The sequence below is a fragment of the Vanellus vanellus genome (assembly GCF_965231255.1).
Source record: "Vanellus vanellus genome assembly, chromosome: 3".
NCBI classification, from domain to species: Eukaryota; Metazoa; Chordata; class Aves; order Charadriiformes; family Charadriidae; genus Vanellus; species Vanellus vanellus.
The window spans coordinates 10,100,464-10,125,091 of NC_138907.1; the positions used below are offsets into that span (position 1 = coordinate 10,100,464).

General features: G+C 43.8%; 2 protein-coding genes across 2 annotated transcripts in view; both read right to left on the reverse strand.

The window, feature by feature from the left end:
- LOC309669524 (filensin-like) overlaps positions 1–1,140 on the reverse strand; it is a gene marked incomplete at both ends in the record, with an annotated part of 16,788 nt that extends 15,648 nt beyond the window's left edge. Inside the window, one exon of the mRNA XM_082480226.1 lies at positions 1,130–1,140. Coding sequence (XP_082336352.1) covers positions 1,130–1,140 — 11 coding nt within the window. The remainder of the gene's footprint in view (positions 1–1,129) is intronic.
- Positions 1,141–5,376: 4,236 nt separating this feature from the next.
- Positions 5,377–23,736, reverse strand: LOC309670824 (filensin; the record flags this gene model as incomplete). Its single annotated transcript, XM_082481932.1, has 8 exons — positions 5,377–6,323; positions 7,959–8,044; positions 9,432–9,652; positions 12,057–12,164; positions 12,808–12,900; positions 13,758–13,853; positions 17,425–17,485; positions 23,366–23,736. 8 exons carry the CDS (start codon positions 23,734–23,736, stop codon positions 5,377–5,379), a joined length of 1,983 nt encoding a protein of 660 aa, XP_082338058.1.
- Positions 23,737–24,628: the final 892 nt, after the last annotated feature.

The following is a 24,628-nucleotide window of genomic DNA, read 5'->3' on the forward strand; positions in this document are numbered from 1 at the left end:
GGGAAGTGCTTTGCAAACAGGGTAGGGGCATTCGAGAAGCACAAGTTTCAGTTTTGTTTTTTGTTTTTTATAATTTTGGCAATTAAAATCCCTTTCCCATCTTACAGCAGAAGGCGCACATAGGGAACGAGCTGTAGGATTTCTGGCACCCTGTGTGCGGAAGCGCATCTGCTCGTCTCTATGCTGAGACGTACTACAGCAGCGTAAGGTGAGGCCGCAGCAGCATTTCCACCCGGACCCCCGTTTTCTGGGGTGTACAACCTGGCTGTCAGTTAATTGCTAAGGGAGAAATTTGAAGTATGCAGCTTCAGTCCCAAAGCAATTTTTTATTCAAATTTCACTTTTAAAAATAGAGATTTGTTATTTTTGTGTTATACAAATATATTTAAGGGGGGAAAACATGCCTAAGTTATTAATGTGTAATGCAAAGTTGGCCTTCTTGGGAAATAAAATGTAGCGTGTTTGGGAAGATTTGTTGGTAATCAATCATTGCTCTTTGCTGTTTAAAGAGCCCTTCACTTCTCATACCTGAGAACACCCTTGGCGTCTGCTCTGGCTACTGCTGCAAGACGTAACACCCTCCTGGGTGGGAATTACTCATGGCAGCAACCACTACGTGTTCTCAGGTGCGAGATCCCAAATTTAACCTTGGACTAATATAGGGTCTTGATCCTGCAAATATTTAGGCACTCACTTATCTAAAGGCCGTCAGTGGACCTACTCAAGTACTAATTTTAAGCAAGTGCTTCGGATCTTTGCGGGATCCAAGACCTACTTTTTAGCAGTGACTAGTTTCAGAATTTTATGATGTATTTTTAATATGCAGAGTATTAATCTAAAACATTTTAATAAGAGGTGTCCTGGTTGATCAGGTGCATAGTTGTAGAAACACATTCAGTAAGTAAATATTTATCTACCGAATTAAAAATATAACCCAAAGGTTATAGGGTGGACACGTTTCACTTAAGAATGTATAAACTATGCTGTTGTTTCTAGTGAATATCCATCTTTATCTTTCCGTAAGAGGCCCGTTCTTTCCTTTACACATCCAAATGCAAAATAAACAGCTCAACCTACTCCAAGTCCATGTGAATTACACTCTAAAGCCAAGTAGCCACGCGCTACTCACAGGTTCCTCATTGCGTGCAGCAGCCCCTTCAGACAATCGCATCACACCGGGATAACACAGGCGGCAGGAGACGAATCAGGGCCCACATGATTTTTTTTATTTTTGAAGTGCTCTTGGTTATTTGTTCAAATACATTAGAGTGCCAACTGTGTTTAATTTGGTGATGTAAAACTTTACCCAAGGAGGAGGGGGCCCATTTCAAAGCCTGAACTGGCGTCATGAGGCTTGAGCCAAAACTCACCGAACTTAAATGGGTATGGGGAGAGGTTTGCTCGTGTCTTTGGAAGTGAACAGATCGTGCTGGCGGCAGCAGGCTTCCGTGGAGGGTACCCAGAGCCCAGAAAGAGCAGCGTATACATACCAGAGGGAGGAATTTACCATATATATATATATATATATATATATATATATATTTACGCATACATCTGTATGTCTAAACACATACAACACACCTGTGGTATCTCTCTCTGTGTGTATATATATTACATACGATATGTATATTCAGACTACGTTACATATATTTACTTATAAATATATATAGAATTACATATGGTATGTAATGTATAATACATATACACACATAACTTTTTGTGTGTATGTGTTCAAAGAAAGAGGTAACGGGAAGCTTTTGAAGGACTTTTAAAATGTGGAAAAAGTTTTGGAGTAAGAAAAGTTAATGTGGAAATCTTAACTGAACGTGTACATGACTTTCCATTGCATTTATGTAATTTTGCAGTTCTCTGTTCAAACATTAAATATCTTATAAAGCAGCAAAATAACTAGATGGTTGTTCATATTTTCATAATGCTGACATAATTTATTAAGTGAAAGATCACGATAATGAGTGATATACAGAAATGGTGAGTTTTGATATAAGTATATATAAAACTAAGTGTATATACAATATAGAGATCTACTTCAAATTCTTCAGGATTTTTGCATCAGGGGATCTCTGAAAAATATGTCCAGGTAGACTAAGTTTTTATGGTATTGCTGATGGAAAATAAAGTCAATTTGTTAGTATTTATAATAAAGGGGAAAATGAAGCTCACAATTTGAAACAGGTGAACGCTGTTTAACTAAAGCCCTGTGATGATGTTTTATAAATATGAGTGAAATAAAGAGCTGTTGTAACCTGGCAGGTCCTATCATCATTGCCTATCCAAAGGTACCTGGGAGGTGAGAAAGCTGCTCCAAGTGGGATGACATCCTACTCCTCTGCTTTTTACACTGATAAAATGTGCTGGAAACAGAAAATAAACATGCTCCTCCAAAAGAACTGATCAACAGCTGAAGAGTAACAGGCTTTATGTTAACTCTGTGATACGTGGGACATAGGACACTAAGGCCGCAGGCTAGTGAGAGCCTTGGGTGTTACTTACATGGGTGAGACCCCCTGGCTCCCAGGGGGGCTCTGCAGAGGCACGCAGTGAGCTGGTGCCAAGCCACTGCCCATGGAGGGGGAGGGGGACACTTGGGAAGAGAGGGAGTGACATTTTTGCACTGCATTTTATAAGCAGTTCTGGCCCCCAAAAAATGCTACAGCAGATTTTTTTTTTTTTTTTTCTCTGCTGTTTGGAGCACTTCAACCCCCCCCCAAAAAAAACCCCAAATGTGTTTCCCACTTCCTCCCTACTTTGCACCCACAGTTTTGGGTACCTTTTAGCTCACATGTTCCCATGGCACAGAGTACATTTCATTTTATAATTTCTTACCACGTCTGCAGCAGTAAATGATGGCACTAGTTGTCATTGCTACAAGAGGCGAGAATGCGCCTGTCATCACCTATGGCTCCTCCCAGGCTCTGTGGAATTCCTGCACGCAAGTATTTCACCTTATGCTTTGGCATTAGCATTTAACCACTTCATTGAGATGCTGCATTTAAAGCAGTGGTTAGCCCATGCAGCACAAGATTTACTATACCTTTCAGTGTGGTCATCATGAACAACAGAATACCAGTGGTTTTTTTTTTTTTCCTATGTAATTTTCATGCAAATTTACAAAAAGTTGCTCATCATCTGCAGCCTTACTGAGCAACTGCCATGTTTGTGGAAGGCAGGTCCAGGATCATAGCAGAATTATTAGTTCTTCATGGGCCTTGACTTCAGCTGATGGTGTCCATGGTGCAGCTTAGCACCAGCTTGATGCAAGTCTTGCACACAGGTTGCTGCCTATGCAATGCAGTATGTGACTTCTCCAGTAATATGAGCCACCAAACATGCTTTAGGAACAATTTTTTATACCACACCTGCTGAATGTAATTTATGAGCATCAGAAAACCATTTTGATATCAGCAGCAAAGAGTGGTGACACCACAGCACAAAATAGATGAAGGTGGCAGGGGATATTCACATGTTAGACACCTAACCCAGGCTCTACTGCCATGCTGCCTCCTCGACACTGACTAAGGCTTTTTGTACTGAAATCAGAATCAGATTCGGGGGGGATACCCAGCTATGGCTAGAAGCTGTTTATACCCTATTTTGTGACAGAATTATTAAACACCCTTCCTATTGCTGCAGTTGGGGGTGTGGGTTCCCCCCCACCCTTGCAGTAGTCAAAACGTGCTTTCACCAGCAGTTATTCTGAGCAGTTGCTCCCAGCTCAGTGTGCAGCCTGCATATGCATTGATAAATTCCTTCTCTGCAGTTATTTACAGTGTTAATAAATTAAACCGAAAAGCAGCACGCACCCTAGTAAGCCATGTCTGGCATAAACTCCCACAGCATTTAAATAAAACAGCAGCAACAAAAAAAATCCTGAATAAAAATATTACTATGCGGCTCACCTGTCCCTGTTTCAAAGGCAGCGGCGCGCCACTTTACCAGACATGATAGTCACAGTCGATCAGATGCTACACCTGCATTGGAACACACTAATGAAAAAAACCAACACAATGTCGAAGGAAAGTCTTGGGTGATGGGAGAAGGCAGCCATGAAGCTCAAGGTTGTCAGCTCAAATGGCCTTTAGCCCCCACTCTCCTTCGCAGCTGACAGGAGCAACCAGCCAGAAAGAAAAAGGCATAACAAACCAAAAGCTGAAATGGAAATGGCGAACTGGGATGGGAGAAGGAAGGTGTAGCACGCCCAGCCTAGCGAAGCACTTCAGCACGTACTTTGTATGCCTAAAGTCAAGCTGAGGCCTAAACGATGCACCAGCACTTTACCTAGTGCCCAGTAGTTGCACGTACACAAGTGAAGGATTTCTTTTTTCCTTTTTTTTTTTATTCTGAGTCGAAGATTTCTGGAAGCTGCAAGAAGCTGTTGTGGAAGTATTGCTTTTTGCTTCCCCAGGCACGTGGAAAGGACCGCTTGTTCCAGCAATCCTGTGGAGCTCCATGGGACTGCAGCTGCCTGGGCTGTGGCAGGATCCCGTGGCAGTATTAAACTCTGTAACACACTACAGTCCAAGGAACTAATTTACTTAACAAGAAAATACCAAAACACAGTCATTTGAGTTGGCTGCAGTCTGCTCAAAGGCTTGTTGGCGGTCGTAAATACCATAGCTGCGCTGGTGAAGGGCAAATAATGCCTTTAGTATCTTTTATAAGGGTTCTCCCCCACTTTGGTGAAATTTCAAGTTTTATTCAGAGAAGACAGGCAGTAAAAGTGTATTTCAGATACAGAGAGTTTGTCTTTAGATCCAAAAAGAAAGGTCTGTCAAGCTCATCTCTATTTATAGACTGTAAATGAGAGAGATTTGGAATATGTTATTTAACGGGTATCCAGCCCTTCCCCTGGAAAAACTCCTGCACACCGTGCCAGTTGACGTTTACTAGTAGGGACTATTAGTCAACAGTAAAGGCAACACACACCCAACAGTGGGTATCTTCAGTAGAAGGCAAAACTTTTATTAAATGAACCAGATGTCACAAGTTAACATTCGCAGCTGTCTGAGAGATGGGGAATCGTACGGCAGCTATAGGAGCAGCAGAGGAATACGCAAATTTGTCCCAGGTACCGTGGAAAGCCAGGCAGCTCTGTAATAATAATTACTTTCAACTTGTCCTAATCATGAAAATCAGTTGCATAGGATGTACCTATTACTTGTTGCCCTGGAGCACTCTAATGGTCGTGGCACCAAAGGTGAGCCTACATCAGACAGAATTGCCACCAAGGTATCAATCTGTTCCATACCAAACAGCAAAAATCTCACTACTGTATCATTCGGTCAGGAAAAAAAACAGTCATTTAATAACTATGCCAGACAAGTTGCCTATCAAGGGGGGTGTGTGTGTGTGTGTGACTTAAGAGCCTTTGTCACCTGGTTTCTTCTTGCTTGTCTTCTCTATCATCGTCTCCACAATCATGGCTGTTTCTTCATACGTCTGAATTTTGTCATCTGAAAATTTCTCGATGGACTCCACCACCTCCACCTTCTCATAGCTCATGGAGCCAGGCAAGGCTGTTTCCCTGAACAAAAGGCCCTGCTTATCTTCTCGCTCATATTCTGTCTCTCGAATGACTCCTGGCTCAGTTGGGCTTATCAGACCGGGGGAAGGAACTGTCTCAGGCTCAGAGATCTCCGGATACTTTGTGATTTGCTCGATTTTTCCTCTTGTTTTTTTTCCCCATTCAAGCACATATTCTTTCTCTTCCTCTTTCTGTTTATCTTGGAGTTCAAACTCTTCCCTCCTTTCACAGATATCCACTTTCTCTTTTTCTGATGGTTCAACAGGTTCTGGCAGCTCCGGTATGGGCTCCACATCACCACCGTTCATCACCTTCCCGTTGCCGGTGGAAACTGTGATCCCTCCCACAGGTGGGGTGGAGGGGGCCAAGATACAAGGTTCTTCATAGCCCTCCTCCCCCGTTACCAGCACATAACGCCCTTTGGGGTGGGCTTCGGGTTTAGGCTCTGGTCTCTTGTAGACTCTTATTTTCTCCCTCACAATGTTACACAATTTATCAAAGGCTTTGCTTATTTGGGCTCCATCAGGTACATCCTCTGGGCCCATTTCTTTTTCATCAAGTTCTAATTCTTCCTGCTCAGGTTCACATGTGACTGAGCCGCCGTGCCTAAACTCCAGCTGATCTTGGTCAAAACCTTCCAGAGTTCTTTCATAAGTTCTTTCAGGCGAGAGACCGTCGGTTATGTCTCTAGACATCAGCTCCTTTTTCCTGGCAATTTTCTTGGTCAGAGCTTTTTGTCTGGGCTTGACGCTGGCAATGTCTTGCATGGCCTGGGTGATATCTAGGGGGAAATCAAAACAAAGAGAACAACAAACAGTGCTGAACACAGTCGCTGCAAATGCTAGAGCTGCCTCTCACCCTCACCGCTGCTGGTAAAGAGCTGAATGCAGCAGCAAATGCGAGCACAGCTTCCATCAGCACATGGAACAGCCTCTTCCTTTGCCCGGGCCCCCTTGGCCAAGTAGCCATTTTGCAACTGAGGTCGCCACTGCCGTGCACCAGTGTGAGGACAGGACAAATGTGCGTGTAAGAGAGGCAGCTGCACAAAACATTCACCTATCAGGCCTGCGTTAACGTTCAGCAGGAGCGTTCAGCTGCTGCAGTCGGGCTCAGCACCTTCCTCCCAGGCACGGTGGCAGGGTTTGGCCCTGTTAACTAGACAAAAAACCTCACCTCCTAAGGCAGAGCCTGAAGCTGGGTGCCCAAAGTCAGAGGCATGGCCTGGAAGCAGGACGAAGTGGAAATAGCTTGTCTGGCTTTTACAACTCCTGCTAGGGTTTGGGGAAGGAAAAAAAAGCACACCGCCAAAAGCCCTATTTAAAACCCTCCTGCTGAATGCAGGGTTGCTGGGTGAGCAGTTCAGGACTGACGGGAAAGGTGAGTGTCACCACCAGCTCTTCCCACGCTTCTGGAAGAGGGGCTCAGCAGGGGGATGCCTCGGCTTTGCGTCCTTTGTGTGGAGGCAGAGATTGGTACTGGGGAATTACAAGGGGACAGACAGGTATTAATCTGCTTTCCCACAGACAGCTGTTTTCTCCCATGTCACAGCGATAGTAATGCACAGAAAATGCCCTGTTTACCTTGCAGGTGTGGTTAGAGAGGGGCCAGATCCTCAGTGGGTACAAAACACCACTTTGCCAGGACAGTAGTTATGTACAGCTGCTGAGGATTTGGCTTCAGGCATTATGGGCCCATTTCAAATAAACTGCTTTGGTTCATAGAGCAGTTAGAAAAATTACAGCTGCACTCCAAAAAAAAAACCAACCCTCAGTTGAAAGCTCATCCCCATTCTCTGGGCAGTTTGTTAGTAAAACCCCAGTGAGCCTTGGACTTAAGCTATAGTAAGTCATCTCAGATATTAGTACCTACAGCACCTTTCTATAAACCAGCTCCTATCTTTGCTAAGAGAAGCCTCACTAGTTTAGTCCTGGCCATTTCCTTGTCACCAGGTTTACAAGCACCCTAATTCTAACACGCAATCATACAACACAGAGAAAACACCACTCAGAGGAAACCACGCCAAAAAAAAAGGCCCCAAAACATGTCGTCTGCCTTCTCGCTGCACTCAACACGCCCTGATGCTCTTTGCATGTAACTGTGCAGGCCAACAACTTGCAACAAGTCAGCACAAATCCCTCAGCTCTTTCCACAGTTTCAGGTGCCTTCTGCCTTTGCTCTATCGATTGGCTAAGTAGTAAGTTGTAAAAATAAGCAAAGAAACTCATTTGCTTGTGGTTTTGCCCTTTGACAGCTTGTCCCAAAGCCAGCTGAGGTAAGCTGAAATCGTTGCATTTACTTAGCAAGCCTGGAGTCAGGCTGTCAGGGCTGGTGTTTGTATGGAAGACAAATGGAAAAACAGCTTAAAATACAATGATGCTGCTCTTGACAGACACAGGAAGACATGTCACAGGTTTACCTCTTCCCCTCGAAGCTTGAGGCTGGACAGGTCTATAGATCTGCGTGAAGAGTGTGACTGGCGTTCCTGCTATAGCAGAGTTTAACCTGCCGGAGAAGACGCGCATCGGTCAGACCTCTCCCCCTCATTTCCATCAAGAGCAAGTGAAATTGTGCAAAATGAAGCATGGAGGTTAAAGAAATGTAGTTCTCTGTGGTGAGGAGTCAAAGAGAATGACAGGAGCCTGTTTCTTGTCCGGGGAAGATCAACGCAGCCACAGCACCTTCGCAGGAGTTAGGCTGGTTTCCACCAGCAGGAGATGTGGGATGCTCCGCTAGGCAAAGTACACCAGTGGTAAAAACCCATAGCAAGAGGTCTGTAATTTAGCACAGCACTTTGAAAGGATGGGAAGATTTTGGATGGGCAAACAGTTAATCCATGCCTACCAGAGGTCAGCAAGAACTGTAAATGCTGGCCAGTAAAATACAAAATTTGGTAGCTGTTACGACATTACCTGCATATGCCTGACTTCAGAAGGGCAAGAAGAAAACTGAACAGTCTTCCTTGGAAATTATTTGAGGAGTCAGTGGTATTACGGGTTAAAAATGAAAACTGAGAGGCTGGCCTATACGCAAACCAGTTACTGTATCTGTGGCCTTTCCAGTCTGCTCTGCCAGAATCTGAGAGAATATTTTAGCCTGTAGGGAGGTTACACCCTGGGTAGATATGCAAGAGATGCACGTTTTGATTTTTGGCACTGAGAATTACCCTGATCAGCTACTCCTAACCAGAACACATTATTCAAAATGAGACGCTGAAAATTGATGAAACATCTGTTCCCCACATGTAAGATTAACTACGAGTGAGTATCCTTCTGCTGCATCTTCTGGACCACCCAGAATAGCAGTTTGGGGGCTCAGGGGTCTGGCCCTGCTGCATCTCTGCGCAGGCGGCACAGGCACTGCTGTGAAAGCCCAGCTGCTTTTCTCTTGTGAGGCTGATGTGACATTAGAGGGAGCCAGTGCTCCTCTGTAAGTTTAAACACAACCCAAATCCCTGCAAATTTCTTATATTCTATCCTTCCCCCTCCCCTTGCCTGAAGAATGGGGTCGCTGTGAAGAGCGTTTTGCTTTACAGCGTATTTGCCCTGTCTGAGCCCTGTGAGACCAACCTGCCCGTAACGTCCCAGCAAGCTTTGCTAACACCCGGCAGTAGAAAGGGTGTTCAGTTTGCTTTCCTATGCTCCCGACCTCTGTGCACTGATGCCAGGACAGTATATGGAAAGGAGAAGCTCAAAAAGGCTCTGACCCTTTCCTTGGCAGAGGCTTGACCAGATTTTGCATCTATTGAGATTCCTGTCCCGGAAAATCTACCAGTGAAAGGTGCGAAATGGCCATAGCTTTGGGCACATCAAATGCCCTTAAACATACACTTTTCAAAGGAGATAAAAGAGATCCCTGGCCTCTTTGGGAGAGTCCAGAAATCCAGCCTTACCGGCTGTCCTCGTTCTCGATGATACGCTTGTACCGTTCCAGCTCGTTCTCCAGGGACTGCTGGTAGATCACCAGCTGGCGGCAGTCAGTCGTGTACTTCTCCAAGGTCCTCTCAGCCTCCTCTATCCCCTTCCTAAGGTTTTCAATCTGCTCATTGTAAAGCTGAATTTCATCATCGTAACTCTCCTGTGTGTTTTTAATCGCTTGCTCCAGCATGGTTGTCTGGTAAACAAAATTGGTGGGTAAAAGAAGCAGCTCTGAAGCATTCAGCATCCCCATATTTCAAGGGTAATTAAAGGCAAGACATGTTTAGTTATGATGGGTGAGGCTGTACTGATGAAACACAGCAGCAGTTGCACTGCATTGGTTTAGTTATTCAAAGCAAATAACTCCCGCCCATCCTGCCCCCTTATCTATCCTGAGGATTCTGTTCCACAGTAAGCATGATGGGATCGGCATGAACCAGGGGAACAGCTGAGTGATGGCTCCTTCCCCATGCACGCGAGATGGGCTGATGATTTGCTGCATGACCCTCAGCTCACGGTGGACGGCCTCGGCAGAGCAGCCAGTGTCTTACGAGAAGAACAAAAGTGCTTAACCGGGAAGATGTGCCAGGCAAAACCTGTTCTTCCTTCACTGTGGACCACGCACCGAAGGTTAAGGAAGGGTCTTTTTAAAAATAAATAAAAAGTTTCCCTTCTGAATTCAATTCTTTAGCTTTTTTACTTTATGACAAAAATAACTACTGTGACATAAGGCCTCAACGCCAGTCACTGGAGAGCACATCAACCAGGAGGTGGCGATGTGTCCCTTGCAAAAACAAGGGGCAGGAGTTACAAGTGGGATATTTGGCTGTGTAATTCCACTCTCACTTTCTTCTGCTACTTTTGGCTATTTATTCTATTTCTTTTATCACTTAGGATTTTTTTTTTCCCCCTTTTCAAACAGCTTCTAAAGAGATGCACTCACAAAAAAGCTAATGGTGTAATAATTGACTAATGGACCCTTTAATAATTGATTTATTTATATATGTTACAGGCAAGATGTTCAAAAATCCTTTTAAGAGCCTAAATTTAGAAGCCAAATCCCTTGGTATTAGTCTGGTTATACTGCAGTGTACGAGGGGACCAACAGGTTTCACAGACCCCTTTAGTGTTCAGTGCTCACAAGATGGGATTGATAACCTCTTGGTAACATAGTTATCAGGTCCAGAAACAGGAAAGCAAAGAAGCTCCAGGACACCCCAGTCATCAGCTCCTACCTTCACCATCACAAGCAACCGCGTCATCAACCTCCACTCAAAGTTATTTCACTCTTTAAATGTCAAGGCATGAAAATGAATAGATTAATAAACTCCTTTGAAATGGGACAGGAAGATTCGATTTTGAAAGCAGCATGACTAATTCCCCAAAGAGTGCTTCTCTCCGTCTGCCAGCAGGATGATTTTCTCCCCTTTTTTCCATATTGATTCATTATCTCACTTATCACTATATTGATTCTTGCCCTTCACAGAGCGTACGTGTCCTTTCCACCTGAGCATCAGACATGAGAAAGAGACCAAGGAAAAGACCTGGGGGTAGCACTGTCCCTGAGCGCCCTAGCAAGGAAGTTACATTCAGGAAGTTAAGAGCTGCTGCTACGGCTGTCCAGAGGAGTCCAAAATCCCACCAAAAGGTGTTTTATACCAGTATATGACTTCCCCACCCCTCACCCTGGAACAACAATTCGAGGCACAAAGGAAGCTGTATTTGGGGGGCATAATGTGGTCATTCTCTACCCCTACCTAAGAAACATTCACCTGCATGGAGGCAGACCTGCCATTGGCAGTTACCCAGGTCTGGCTTCTATTCCCTTGTAGCCTTCAGCTGCTCCTCCATCTCCTGCCGCCCTCGTCACTGCACTGCACACTCACTCAGAGACACTGGCTGGAGGAAGAAGGTTCATTTACGGCTGGTTTGGCTTGGAGATGGGATGAAGCAATGAGTGAAAGTCTTGGCCAGTCATTTTTTGCACATCAGGAATGGGCAAAAAGCAGGTGGTTTTGGTGCTGGTAGTGTCCAAGCAGGGGAGAAGCCTTGACTTAATGCTTAGTAGTGACAGGGATGAACGCAGGATGCCAAATGTAGCTCGACACCTATTTCAATTTTGATTACCAAGTCTGTCCAGCCCTTCTCACAGCAAGCTCAGCATTGCTTTTGGTGCTGACGGAAAGGATTAGGCAGAACTCTGAAGGTCCCCCCTCATTTTTCATGGAGCCGATTTCCAGCCTGAACTCAGTAAGAAAGCAAGCAAGCAAGATCATCCCTGTGTGACTTTTCCATCTATGACCTCCTGCTGACTCTATCCTGCACGAATCCAGTTGCAAAGTGGAAACCTTCTCCCACCAGCTATTCTATAGGCAAGGACAGCTTTGTTGTGGCTACAATACCTACAGCCTTCCCTGGCCATCTAAACCCGATGATTTGGGCCACCAAGAGAAAGGGAACGAAACAGCTGAAGAAAAAGGTAGAAAATTATAATGAAAAAACACCTCCAAGTCAACTGAGTTCACAAGACCCTGTTAAAGACCATGTGGCCATAGAAAGATCAGAGTTCATGAGCATTCTATTTGTGTTTATGGCAGTACCTCTGTCTGCAGTTTGTACTTCTGTGCCTGCAGCTGGCAGAGGATGCTCTTGTATTCCTCCAGCTGGCTCTGCAGAACAGGGATCCTCCTCTCCGCTATCAGTTTTTCCTGGTTGGAAGAAAACAACGTGTGTACAGGAAAAGTATGTTTTACTCTTAAAAAGAGCCAAAAGAAATTCTACTACTGGAAATAAACTGTACAGACAAATAGAAAATGACAAAAGACTAATAAAAATATGGGTTTTGAAGCTCAAGGAAACACACATGGTATGGTTTTCAGAATAAAAGATATCAAATGGCAGGACTGTAGAAGTACAGCTTATGCTGAAATTAGACCCTGTAGATACAGCTGGTCATATCTTCTTCCAATTAATAAACCTTCTTGGCATAGCCACTCATATTGGTGGGAATCGCCAAGTTTTCATCTAGTCTGTAGCAATTTATTTGATTTACAAATTTTCACCACATCTCACCCCTTCAGGACAAGATTTTCTCTCTGTAAATACTTATATATCCTGCCAGCTCCTCCTCAGACAGGAAGCACAACTACTTCAACTACCTTTGAACTAACCATTTTGGGGGCTAATAGATATGCTGGAGTGCACCTGACTAACGCAATCTCTTTTCTCCTGATAAATTCAGTTTTCCGAAGTTACAGTTATATTCAGTACTTACTCATAGTTGTTGCCGTTTTGATCTAAACTTGCAATGGGAGTTAGATGATCTGGGATGCTTTAGGAGTAAACACTTACCTCACATATGCCAGTGGTTATGGGGGACACACGAGGGGTTGTCTGGATGATCTGCTGCAAAACACTGACGTAGGTCTGGATTTCCATAAGGTTCTGTGGTGAAGTAAAAAACATTTTCATCAGAAAATGCCCTAGCAAGGTGCTCCCTTCAACGTGCTCCATTTCTGGGTCTTATTCCTAGGTATTTACTTCTTTCAGCATATAAAAGTCCAGTTCATGTTCAGGCTTCGTTTTGGAATGTGGTTTTAGCCCTGATTTTGAGTGCATGTGTGCCAACAGTTTCATTGTGCTGAGGGTACATTACAGGCATTTGGCTAAGTGACAATATGGTTCATAGTCTTAATTAAAGATTTAATGATTTCCGATTTCAAAGGAGATTTTCAAAATGAGAACCACAAATAGCTTTGCATGCAGTCCAAAAAAGTGAGCCTCTTCTTTCAAAAGCAGTGAAGATGGGACAGCGGCCTGATCCCAAGCCTCACAGCTCTCCCAGGAAGGAGAAGGGGCACTGCATGTGTTAAAGTCAGCTACGCCTTAATCATACAGCCACAGGTTTATGTCTGTGGATTAACTGGAATGCTCTGTCCCAGAAAACTGGGTATCCCCCTCTGATCAAAGCAATGGCTTCTTAGCACGAAATAGAAAACAGCTCGACCAGCACATTGTGTTGAATCATGATAACAGCGTAACAAATTCAAGACGTTGCTACAGCTGTAGACATTGGACCCCAAGGGAGTCAATTTGGATGTCTGCAGCCATCTAGCTGTTGGGCTTGACCTCCACACTGCAGCTGTTGTGTCCGCTGAAAATATAGAGCGCTATATGTACCCACCAAAACGCAAATGGGATTTGCTTTCGTTTGCCACTGGAACAGACCATGAAGAAGGGCAAGGCTTCACACACATCTCTAGAAGGAAGAGCTAAAGAAGATGGCAAATTCAGCCAGTTACCTTCTTGTATCTATCCTTTGTGGCATTAATGTCATCCTGCAGGAACTGGGACTCGATCTGCAGCTCCAGGTTGCACAGCAGTGCTTCATCAGCTTCCTGCAATACAGAGAGAGGTGGCACGGTCAGTACATGCGGCTGACGTGCCAAAACCACAGCAGCTGCTTAGCCATAACACGAGTCATTGTACATGCATAGCAGCCTGTGTGGAGAATTAAAGCCTGCTGGGAGAAACAAAAGTATTATGAAACCAACAAACAACAGGCACCTTATTCATCGTGTTCTCCCATTGTACACGCTGCTTTTCTGCACAAATATAATTTATTATATGGTTTGGCCCTGGCACTGTCAAAATATGTTTACCATATGCTTTATGAATGCTGGGAGTCAAGTAATAGACGCTGTGAAATATCAGTCTTTGACACTACAAACTTGCAATGGTGCATGAATCTTAAACAGATGACATCATCAGACTAAGGCATTGATTTCTCTAGTGTTTATGACAGGACCTGAGGTACCCTGGTGCCTTTTTACTAACCCCAGTAAAGAAGTCCTTATAAAAAAAAAAAAAAAAAAAAAAAAAATCAAAACAGGATGGTCCAACATATTTTCACTCCTTTGGGTTTGTTCTCAAATATCACAAATATTTGTCAATTTGGAGCTATTTCTAGAAATAAAAATGACAGATGAGCAAGTCAAAAATGACAGATGAGCAAGTCCAGAAAAAAATCACTTTGCTGCAGAAATTTCTAATACAATGGGATTTGTGAGGATGAAAGTTCATGATGTCCAACTAATTCAGATGACAAGGTGCATGACTAGCATGTGATGTCGAAGTACATAGGTATGAGTAGCACCAGTATTTAAATCCAGTGAAATCTTCATTTTTGTTCGAAGGTTTAATTTAGGTACTTCCTATGTTATGTTATTTAATACAAGCCCTGGAATATAGAATAATTTCCATGGAACCTGGCAACATATTTTACAAATATGTAAGTGTGAAGCGAACAGCTTTATTCTTCCACTTAATGCATGCCTTCTTGGTTGAGTTTATCATTAACTAATACTATAAAATATCTCCTTTGAGAAAGTATCTTGAAAGCTGTCAGCTGAATCTTCCTTGCAACTCTACAAAACTTGTAAGTTCCTCCGCCATTTTGCAATTTACCTCAAGAAAGTCTTGACTTCTGCATTTAACTTGAGCTGTAAAAAGAAAAAAGGATTTAACGGTGTTCCTTTAAAATTACCTACGTGCCACTACCAGCTGCAAGTATGTCTCAGCGAGTGGATCACAAGCTGTAAATAAAGGACTGAAATCTATGGGTGCAGCATATGACTAGTAGAAGGGGATTTTTCTTTTTGCACGTGCACAGCATGCGCTATTCCAAAAATGTGTGGATGTTCGCTGTCTTATTATGCTGCTGAGCCTCCCAGCCACAGACCTCTCCAGCGGTCTCGCTGCTTTGTGAGACAGCGGCTGATTCAGACACAACCAGCCCAGCACATTCGGAGCCAGTCATGGGGAATGCCCGCTGCTTTTCTGCGCGTCCCTGCCTTCCTATTGAGAGGGAGATCAATGGGACAATGGCCACATCGGGAGGTTTGGGGGGGAGCCAAAAAAAGCCCCATGGCCCCTAGATAATACTGATAAGCAAATATTTCTGCACGTAATAAGCAAAAACAGCATTCGGCTTTCCAAATGTTTCTCCAAAGGGGAAAAATGCTTTTGCTTTTATTCCCTGCTTTCAGATAGACCAGCTTCATTGATGATGCTGTATATCAGAACAGTGCAGTGCCTATACATTTTCTTCTGAACTTTGCAGTATTTGCTATTTACTTAACGTCCAAAAAAAACATTCTGCTTTAGCTGCTGGTTCCAGAACATTGATCCATGTGCTGAAGCAGCATTTTCATGATCCCTTAGAACTCTCCAGAACCCCTGTTTACTGATTTTCCAGACTGATTCTCCATCTGCTGGAAAAGGCATGAGTTTACATCTGCACATGCAGGTTTCGGGCTACGTCTTGGGCACTGTATAGAAAATCAGCTGCGTCCTCTCTAGCATTTGGTGCCCCAATACAAGGAGCTGCTGCAACGGGGGCAGCCTGGGGCAGTCCAGACACAGCCTCGGATAAAAACACCCCCAGCAGGCTCAAGACCTTGTCAGCTGTACCTGAGGTTGTCAAATCAGTCCACTTTTCTCTAGCCACAGATTGGCTGAGAGGAACCGTGAAGATGGACCCACCAAATCCAGCTACCCCTTACAAAATATTTGCCTCCACAAATACTTTTTAAAAGCTTGCAGGGTGTCCGAGAGCCCTGCTAGCACACTGGAAAATAGCACTGATGCAGCATATCTACAGCTCACTGGAGACAGAAATGCTAAAATGCACTTTTTTAAAAATATAAAACATGCATGTCGTTGATACGACAGTGTTCAAGCAGAACAGCTCCTGCCTTTTGTAGCAAGGAGGTAAAAAAAGAAGTCTATTTAAGCCACTCATAATTGTTTCCCAATACAGAAGACTAAGGATAAGCTGTGAAAAATACAACTGGGGAATGACATAATACAACTTTCTTCACTCAGACAAAAGCTCGTAGCAAGAGAGGATGAATCAAGACTTTCTCAATTTCACAGACCTGGTTTGGAAACTTCCCAAACATGTTAGTAAACTTTTATCTTTCCTCTGAGCCATCTTACTACTACTACTATTATTATTATTTCTCTTCCCATGGTATTAGTTCAGGGAAGTGCAGCTTGATGTAAACATTCCTCGTTTCACTGCGAATAGAATAAATCAGGGGGTTTTGTGGCTTCTCTTTTGTTTGGAAAACTAATGGGAAGCCGAGGGCCTGTCCTGGGAAGGGCTGACCATGCTCTGCAAGGGAGGGACGAGCTTTGAAACCCACCAAACTTCAAGACTTGGGCACAACTGTCATTTTTTCATGCCATGATATCAGTACAAAATATACTTTAATACAGTAGCTGTATTAAAGAAAAAAAGGGGGGGGGAATAAGGTATTCAGCAACAAACACATTTTCTCTGGTCATATTCTGGACTCTTAGATATGTGTATTGGTTGAACGGTATTACTAGTAAATGAGCTTTCCTACCTCTGTGCGTAGACTCTAATTCACTCAGAGAGCAATTGTCTTCTGAGTTTAAAAAAAAGTGTTAAAAGAGTTAAAAAGGTTTATTAAAGGCACCTAGACATGTGCCAGATCTTCAGCAAGGGTTAATTTGCGAAGTTCACATTGGATGTGGAAGAAGCAACATGTGTTTCAACTCCAGGTCCCAAAATGAATGCAGGAATCATTTTCTGATGCTCTAAAAGGAGTGTTATGCAGCAGATCCTCCAAGTCCTTGGTCTTACTGAAAAATTAAGTAAGTCCTGAGCACAGCTGAGGCTGTGGGGTGCAGATTGCATGTGCTACATGACCAAAATCAGCAGGACTGTACAGAGCAAGGCACCCGACAGTGCGTACACACACACTGAGGCTCAGCTGCTTCCACGAGGGGAAGAACTTTTCATCAGTGCATATTGACAAGAAATGTCTTGCTCTGACATTTTATCTTCCCACTGCTTCTTCAAAGCAGTTTGCTATAGTAAATGAAACCCAAGGAAAAAAATTATAAAAGACCTTTTCTTTTCCATTTTTCCAGGCTTACCTTATTAAGGCGCTCAAGGGTTTCTTTTAGCCTCTGCTGATATTCACGTTCATTTCTATACCTGCAAATAGAACAAAGGAGATGAAGTTCAATGGTTCATCCTTCTGCAAACTAAACTGATCACGCACTATATATGCTTCACAGTAAAGTAGAATATGAACCTTGAAAGGGCCCGAAAGATTTATTTACGCATTAGCATTAATATTTTTTTGGTCCCAGATGCTGAGAGTATTGACTCAGAATTGACTAACTTCTTGTTCTCAACTTACGTAGCAGAAAACAATGGAATGCCACACATTTGCTATCACTTTTTCAGAGAAAAGCCAAGAACAGATTATTTACAACAAAAGTACATTCGACTGGCACTGGACTACAGTGACAGCCATTCATCAGTGGTTACCACGTGAGTATTTGCTACATTGGCACATTAGCATTTAATGACATTGTATGTGGTTTTCAATTCTACCTGATGTTGTTCAATAAGCGTTTTCATGACAGACATATTAAACACAAAGGTTGCAGTTTCACTGTGTATAAATAATATTGTGTTATGATGCTTTGATGGATAAAGCTTTGTGTCCTCTTCGATACCAATTTGTATTTTAGCTTGGTCAAAATCACATGCAAGTCTTTGTAAGAACTGCATTTAGCCAACTATTCTTATGCATTCATAAAATGTCCACCAGTGCTTAATGTGCATGTTCCTCTACTGACTGAACAATGAATGTGTATTGTGTTATCTTTCATTTGAGGAAACGGCACATATTCTTTAAGAATTTGGATTCTGTATTTGTATGTTAGATAGAATTTTCTTCCAGAAAATCCTTTTAGTTGCAGAGTACAAAACTTCCCAATTGTTGTTCATTCCTTTCCCTAAATAAAATATATATAAAATGTTTAATAGGAGATAGGGTTTAATGAGACTCCATTAAAAAAAAAACAGCCAGAAGCATCTTATAGTACAAGGCAATGAGACTTTGCCATCAGTGCTATACAAGCGGCTCATCAAACTCCATCTGCTGCCAGTGCCAAAGTACATAAATACAGTATATTCCCGTTTATCCCTTTGCTTTCCCTAAAACAATGGAGATACAAAGCTCTTGTTCTCTTACTTTCTATAAGAAACCTCATGGTGGGTGACAAGTTAGCTCTGGTGGTGAATGTCCTTCATTTGCAGTACAAGCAATGGACATCAACACCTCCACGAACCCTGGATGAAATTCAGAATTGAACATAAGCCCTTGTCTGTCTTCTGAAATCATCAGTTCAGCCCAGACATGCTGATGGCATCCAAGAGACTTGCTCCAGTCAACAGAGAACTTGTCAGTTCCTAGACTGAACAGATCAAGGGTTAAGTTATAACGGTCGTGTCAACCTCGCTTCTTTCTTTTTATCTTCTGAAGGAAGGATGAACAGCCAACATTATTCTCATCTCTTTCAACACATCCTGGAAAGCTGAAGGGATGGGGTCACTCATGAACTGAGCAGGACCACAAAGGAAGAACTTGGCAGAACACAGAAATGGACTTAATTTGGTGCTCTGGTTTCCCAACTTTCCCTTCTTTTGAAATCCCATACTATCAGCAGGGTTAGTCATTGGTCTGTTTTCGATCCTTACCATGAACAGTAAAGAAACAAGTGAAAAGGATGAGGCTTTATTTCATTATCACTCCTAAAAATTGCTGGGTTGCTTCAGCTGAAGTGCTATTTTCTGACAAAACTCAAATAACATCTTTTTGCCGAATTGTAATAACACAAGTTTCACTTCCAAGGATACAACCAAGAAGAATATTCAGCTTCAACAGTGAGCCTTTGTTTTTGTTGTTTATTAAGTAGCTCACCCTCCAACCAATTTTTCTTTCTATCTTATAATTTTTTTGTGTGCAGTTGCCAATAAACACTTCATTAACTTAGATACTTTCTGAAAACTGGGCAAGAAAGAAGCAGATTATGGCAGCTTGCAAAATCAAATACATAGCTACAAAAAAAGGTTGGATTTACACTCTTAGTAATGTGCAACCACCCAATACAGTCGGGGCCTAAATCTCAGCCTTAACATCATTCAGACCTGCTCAAACCTGCCAAGTTGCTAGGTCCTCACTCAAAAATTCTTTCAATGACTGAAATACTCATTCAGCTACACTTTCCTTCACTCTCGAATAACCCAAATACCTGCTGTGTCACTCAGCCATAAACCCACCTGGCAGCCTTCAGAGAGGTAGCATTGTGTGATTATCCTTTGAGGAGGATTGCTTTTAAGTGACTTTCGACGTACTCCAGAAGCTCAGCGCAAAAGGGCTAAGGACCTCTTAGAAATGCTTCAAAGACCTCATGATGCCTCTGTGCCTGCTGAAATGTATCTACGTAACTGCAATGTCTGACAAATTACAGCCCTGTTATGCTTCAACCCCGATTTCAATGTTCAAGTCATTAGCTGGACATGTTGAAAAGAGGTCAAGCTTTTCTTAGATGGCTGCTGGTCAGCCTTTCCTGGACCTTAAAAGCCATGAGGTTCATTTGCTTCATTTTTAAAGAAAAAAAAACCTTCTCATCTAGTCAAGTAGCTTTAGAGGTGCAACAAACCTTTTTGGACTGTTTAAAAAAAAAAAGAAAAGGTATTAATTGCTTTTGCACAGAGGAAAAGAAGTGAAGTGGAGGGGGCTGCCAAGCTCAAACAAAGGCAGATCAGAGCTTTAAAGGTTCCCATTATCTCACCTCTTGTAGGTGAGTAGCTCTCCGTTGGGGCACTTCCAGATTCACAGGTATTTGTTAAGCCCCTTGAGCCCCGCTACAGCTCGGGGCACTGGCCTGGGGAGAGCATGGGGCAGCTCACCACTAGGCTTGTTTCTCCACCTGGAAAGCACGGCTCCAGCAGCACTGTAAATCGCTTTTCCCATTTCCAGCTGATGGACAGGCTGTGCTTGCTCTTAAAAGATGGGGCCAGGGCTAGGCCCTTTTTATTCAGACCCTGCCTCTGCTGCAGTGAAAGGGCTGGCTCCCCTCCAAAGAGAAAACAGTCACAATACATCCTAGCGATGCTCAATGGCCAGATACTCAATTTGGTGTCAAGCCTGTGCTTTTAATATAAAGAGAAATGCTGCCTCTCTGTTGAACCCTACGGAACTCTTCTAGCAATGTATGAAACCTCCTGGCTTGCCACAAGCTGAGGCTAAACTTTTCTACTACGTTTTTCCTTTTCAGTTTCCCTGAGGCATTTCAGTAGCCTTTTCTCAATCAAGGCAGCAGTAATTTGGGTGCCAAAGAGAGTACAAACTGCAAAATGCTGGTCCTACAAGGATGATGGACAGGCCAATAATGCTTGTATTTTACACCCTGAAAGCTACAATGAGCCCCGTGAGGGCTCTGCTGATTTATGAGCAGATTGCTACCTGCATTATCAAGAAGCTGCTATCGAGTGGCTGACAGCCACGGGGCAAGATTCTGGCAGTCTAAGGAGGGGGTGGAGAGCAGGCAGGACCTCCTCACCTGCAGCAGGATAAAACTCTCCCTAGCACCAGGTAAGCAGCAGCAGCACAGACACAACTCCTGGGGACAGGGCTTGAAGATTGCTTTACTGATGGACACTAGTTACGGATCCCCTGCTGCTCTGCATATCCCAGCTACCGTGTTTTCGGTCTCCACTGTGGTCCCAAATGGTGTCAGCTCGTCTGAGCATCACTGTGCGGCACAGCTTGGAGAACACAGTGCCAACTGCTGTGTCTAGCGACTTCCAGGGAATCATATTGCATGCAAAACCCACAAGATTAGTAGTGAATGAATTTTAAATGAAACAATTGATTAGCAAGACTTAATTTCTGAAGTTAATTAATCCCGTTCAGTCAAGGGCCCTAAAAACTGGGTTTCAGCATCTTTCCTAATATCATGGAGAGAGAAATACAGTCCTCTCCCACAGCCAGATGCAATATTGCTATAATAATGATGCTCAATAAAATTAGCATAATTAGTCTTTTTATGAGATGCATCCAAACAATTCCTAGCAGTGTTTTTGTTGCAACTTTAAGAGACTGTTGGTACAGAGTCTTAATTATTCATGTTAATGTGAAAAGCTATGAATGTTGCTATAAAGGATTTAAAAATTAATTTTAACGTAAGATCTACTTTTCAATGGTTCATGCACATTTCATAGTACAAACCTGGTAGTCCCAGGCCCTCCTGTATTTAAATATAGCTTTAAAAGATCTACTTATACATATAAATCTATTTCCCAAATTGCAAGTGTGAGTAAAAGAATGGGTTGTAAGAGCTAAAATTCTTTGCATTAGTGAAGGGTGTAGACATTTGACAATTAATTGGTACACAATGCTCCACTCTAAGAGATTTTGTTAATCCTAGTGCACCAAAGTAGATGCTTTATGTTCCCAACTGAAGCAAGAACCCCGTACGTTGCTAGTGCAGCGAGAGCAGTGCCTGCTGCCAACTGAGAGCAGAGCAGGTCTTCAGCACAGGAATTACCTCCGATTTCAGTAGCATGGCAAGGCCCTAACACATCAGAGAAGGTTATTCCTTCTGTATTTTGTTAAGAGACCTTTATCTATAAATTTAAGCAGCTGAAATCGTAGCCATCAGGGTAGCTTTGAGCTAGAAGCAGGGTGAGAAGGCAGAGCACATGGCATCAGAGCACTGGCCTTGTTTGAACGCCTGCAACTCCAAACCCAATCCATTTTTTTCAGGCTCTAAAGAAACTTTAATGTTTATCTCCCGGTGAAATTCAGCAGCTCCCAAGAGAAAAAAAAATAAACCCCAAATTCACTTCTTAATGTAAACTAAAGGCAATTTGGTTAAAAAGCAGCCACTGCTCTTCCATTGTAATGGCCCTGTGTATCTTTAATTTTTAAATTGCAATGTTGTTGGCTTGGATGGAGTTTAAGTTTCCTTTTTACTTTTGTTTATGGCTGCTGAGTGAACACCCCAGGATTGTATGACAAGGTACCATCCATTTTTTCTAAGTAGTCACTAACTATCCCCGTAACAGGTCCTAAATCTCACTTCCAAAATGCACAGCCCCCTTCTCTGGGTGCTTCCCCACAGGATTTTCAATGTCCTGTATTCTTCCCCACCCATTTATAGCTTGCACCCCTAATAAAAAGTAAAATATCTTTGTGGCAGATAGCTAAACCTGCTGCTGAGGAACTATGTAGGCAGTTAATCCACAAACTACTCACCAAGTCCTGTGTAATTAATTAAGCAATACAGACAAAGCTGCCTGTTGCTGAAGGGAAGGGACTACACTTGTCTGGAGTCACTCGTATGCCTCAGCCCCCAAGGTCCCTGCTCTTTGATTTATGGCGCAGTGAGGTTAGAAAGGTGAAGTTAGGGGAAACCTGTTCTTACAGCTGTTGCTTTAGCAGCACGAGTTGGAAATCACAGGATGCAAGGAAGAAGAGGAGGATAATTAGGCAAATTTCACACACCAGGAACAAAAGTTATTTACTTTCTTTTCATCTCACATCTGTAGCGGCTGGCACTGACTGGCCCAGGTGCCTCACAATGCCTGTAAATAAGAGTTTCTCAGAGATATCCCACACGTTTCAGGAGATGTTTGGAGTCACGTAACCCTGTGCTGCTCAAACACAAGACTTGCTTTGAGCCACGTGTTTTTTAATTGGGTTATTCCCTCTTTACAGTGCAGAGCACAATCCTCCTACAGCTAACGAGCAACAGCAACCGACGTGTGCCACGGTGAGGACCTGCTGCCATAGAAGGGAGAGGGCAATTGCCTGTCTAGTAGCAGGGAGACCATGAAACGCAGAGCTAGTCCTGGCACCTCGCTTTTCACCATGGGCTTACGATCCATACCTGGCTACAAGTCTGATAGACATGGAGGGGCACCACCCATGCACAAGAAGCAGCCACTGACACCAAACCCATCTCACCGCAAAGATTAACTATGGAAACAATACCACCCGTTCGCAAGCCTTACTTGTTGCGATACTCATCGAGCATGCGCTGGGCGTCCTTCTCCTCTCGCTCCAGCTTGGCTCGGTCAGATGCCAGCTCCCGCATTCGCTGTCGGTTGAATTCAATCTGCCCTGCGAAGGCTTCATCCAAGCCCACCAGCTCATCCATACGCTGGAAGGTCTCCAGCTGCTTGCGCAGGATGGTGTTGCGCTGCTCCAGCACACGTGCCCGGTTGATGTAGCTGGCAAAGCGTGCGTTGAGCTCCTGGAGGTTCTCAAGGCCCCGGGCTTGGGCCAAACTGTCGAATTCAGGGGAGCCTCGCAGCTCATCGTAGGCATCCGACCGCTCGTACTTCTCCTTGCGCACCTCACGGAGGAAACTGCTCCTGTACATGGCTTCAGGGGGGCTGTGCGGTGCCGGTGTCCCCTCTTGCGTGCCTGCCTGTCTCTCCAGTTTGGATCTGAATTATGTCTGGGGGGTTTGGGGAGGAAGAACTGAACATAATCACCCCCCCCAGATGATTAGGACTGTGTCTCCAGGGCTGTTTGTGGCACTAAAGGCATCATCTGCAGCAGTGAACTAAATAAATCCCGATGGCCCCGCCTTGGGGCTGCCCGTCCAGGCGTCAGCAGTTCAGAGGAGCAGCGGGTGTGTGTGTGGGGGGACGATGGGCTTTTCTTTTCGAGTGCTGCAATTGTGTACAGGCAGAATAAAAGAGAGCAACGTCCAGCTTTCGCCCGGCGGATTAAAGCATTATCCACGGACAACAAAATGAGTGCTTTGCAGTTTTGGAGGCTGAGCTCAAAGCCTTTCGTGGCTGTGCTGGGGGGAGAGCTTTGTCCCATGGTGGTGTCCCCAGGGCTGTGCGCAGAGGCCTTCTGCTGAGCCAGGATTTTGGTGTGAGTAGATGGCAGCGCTTGATTTTTGTTATTTCATAGTTTTTCAGTCATTTAGGATGATGGGATGGTGTATAAAAGTCAATGTGACTCCTGCTCCAAGTACAAGATTTGGCCATTTGGTTCTCACCTCATGTTCTTCATGTCAGCCTTTTCTGCAGGTTATTTCTATGTGGCATGAGAGGCATCAAAGCAGCAGTGGTACTAAAAGCCCAATGCTTAATAGTGTCCTGTTGAAAGGCCAGTTTCCTTGGGGACAGTTAAGTGCCATGTCCTCTTGTGGCTTGGTGGACATACCATATTACCCCACAGGGAGCCACCATCCTTCCTTCCTTCCCTTCCCTTCCCTTCCACGACAATAGTGTCTCATGTGCTCCCTGAGGGGCTTT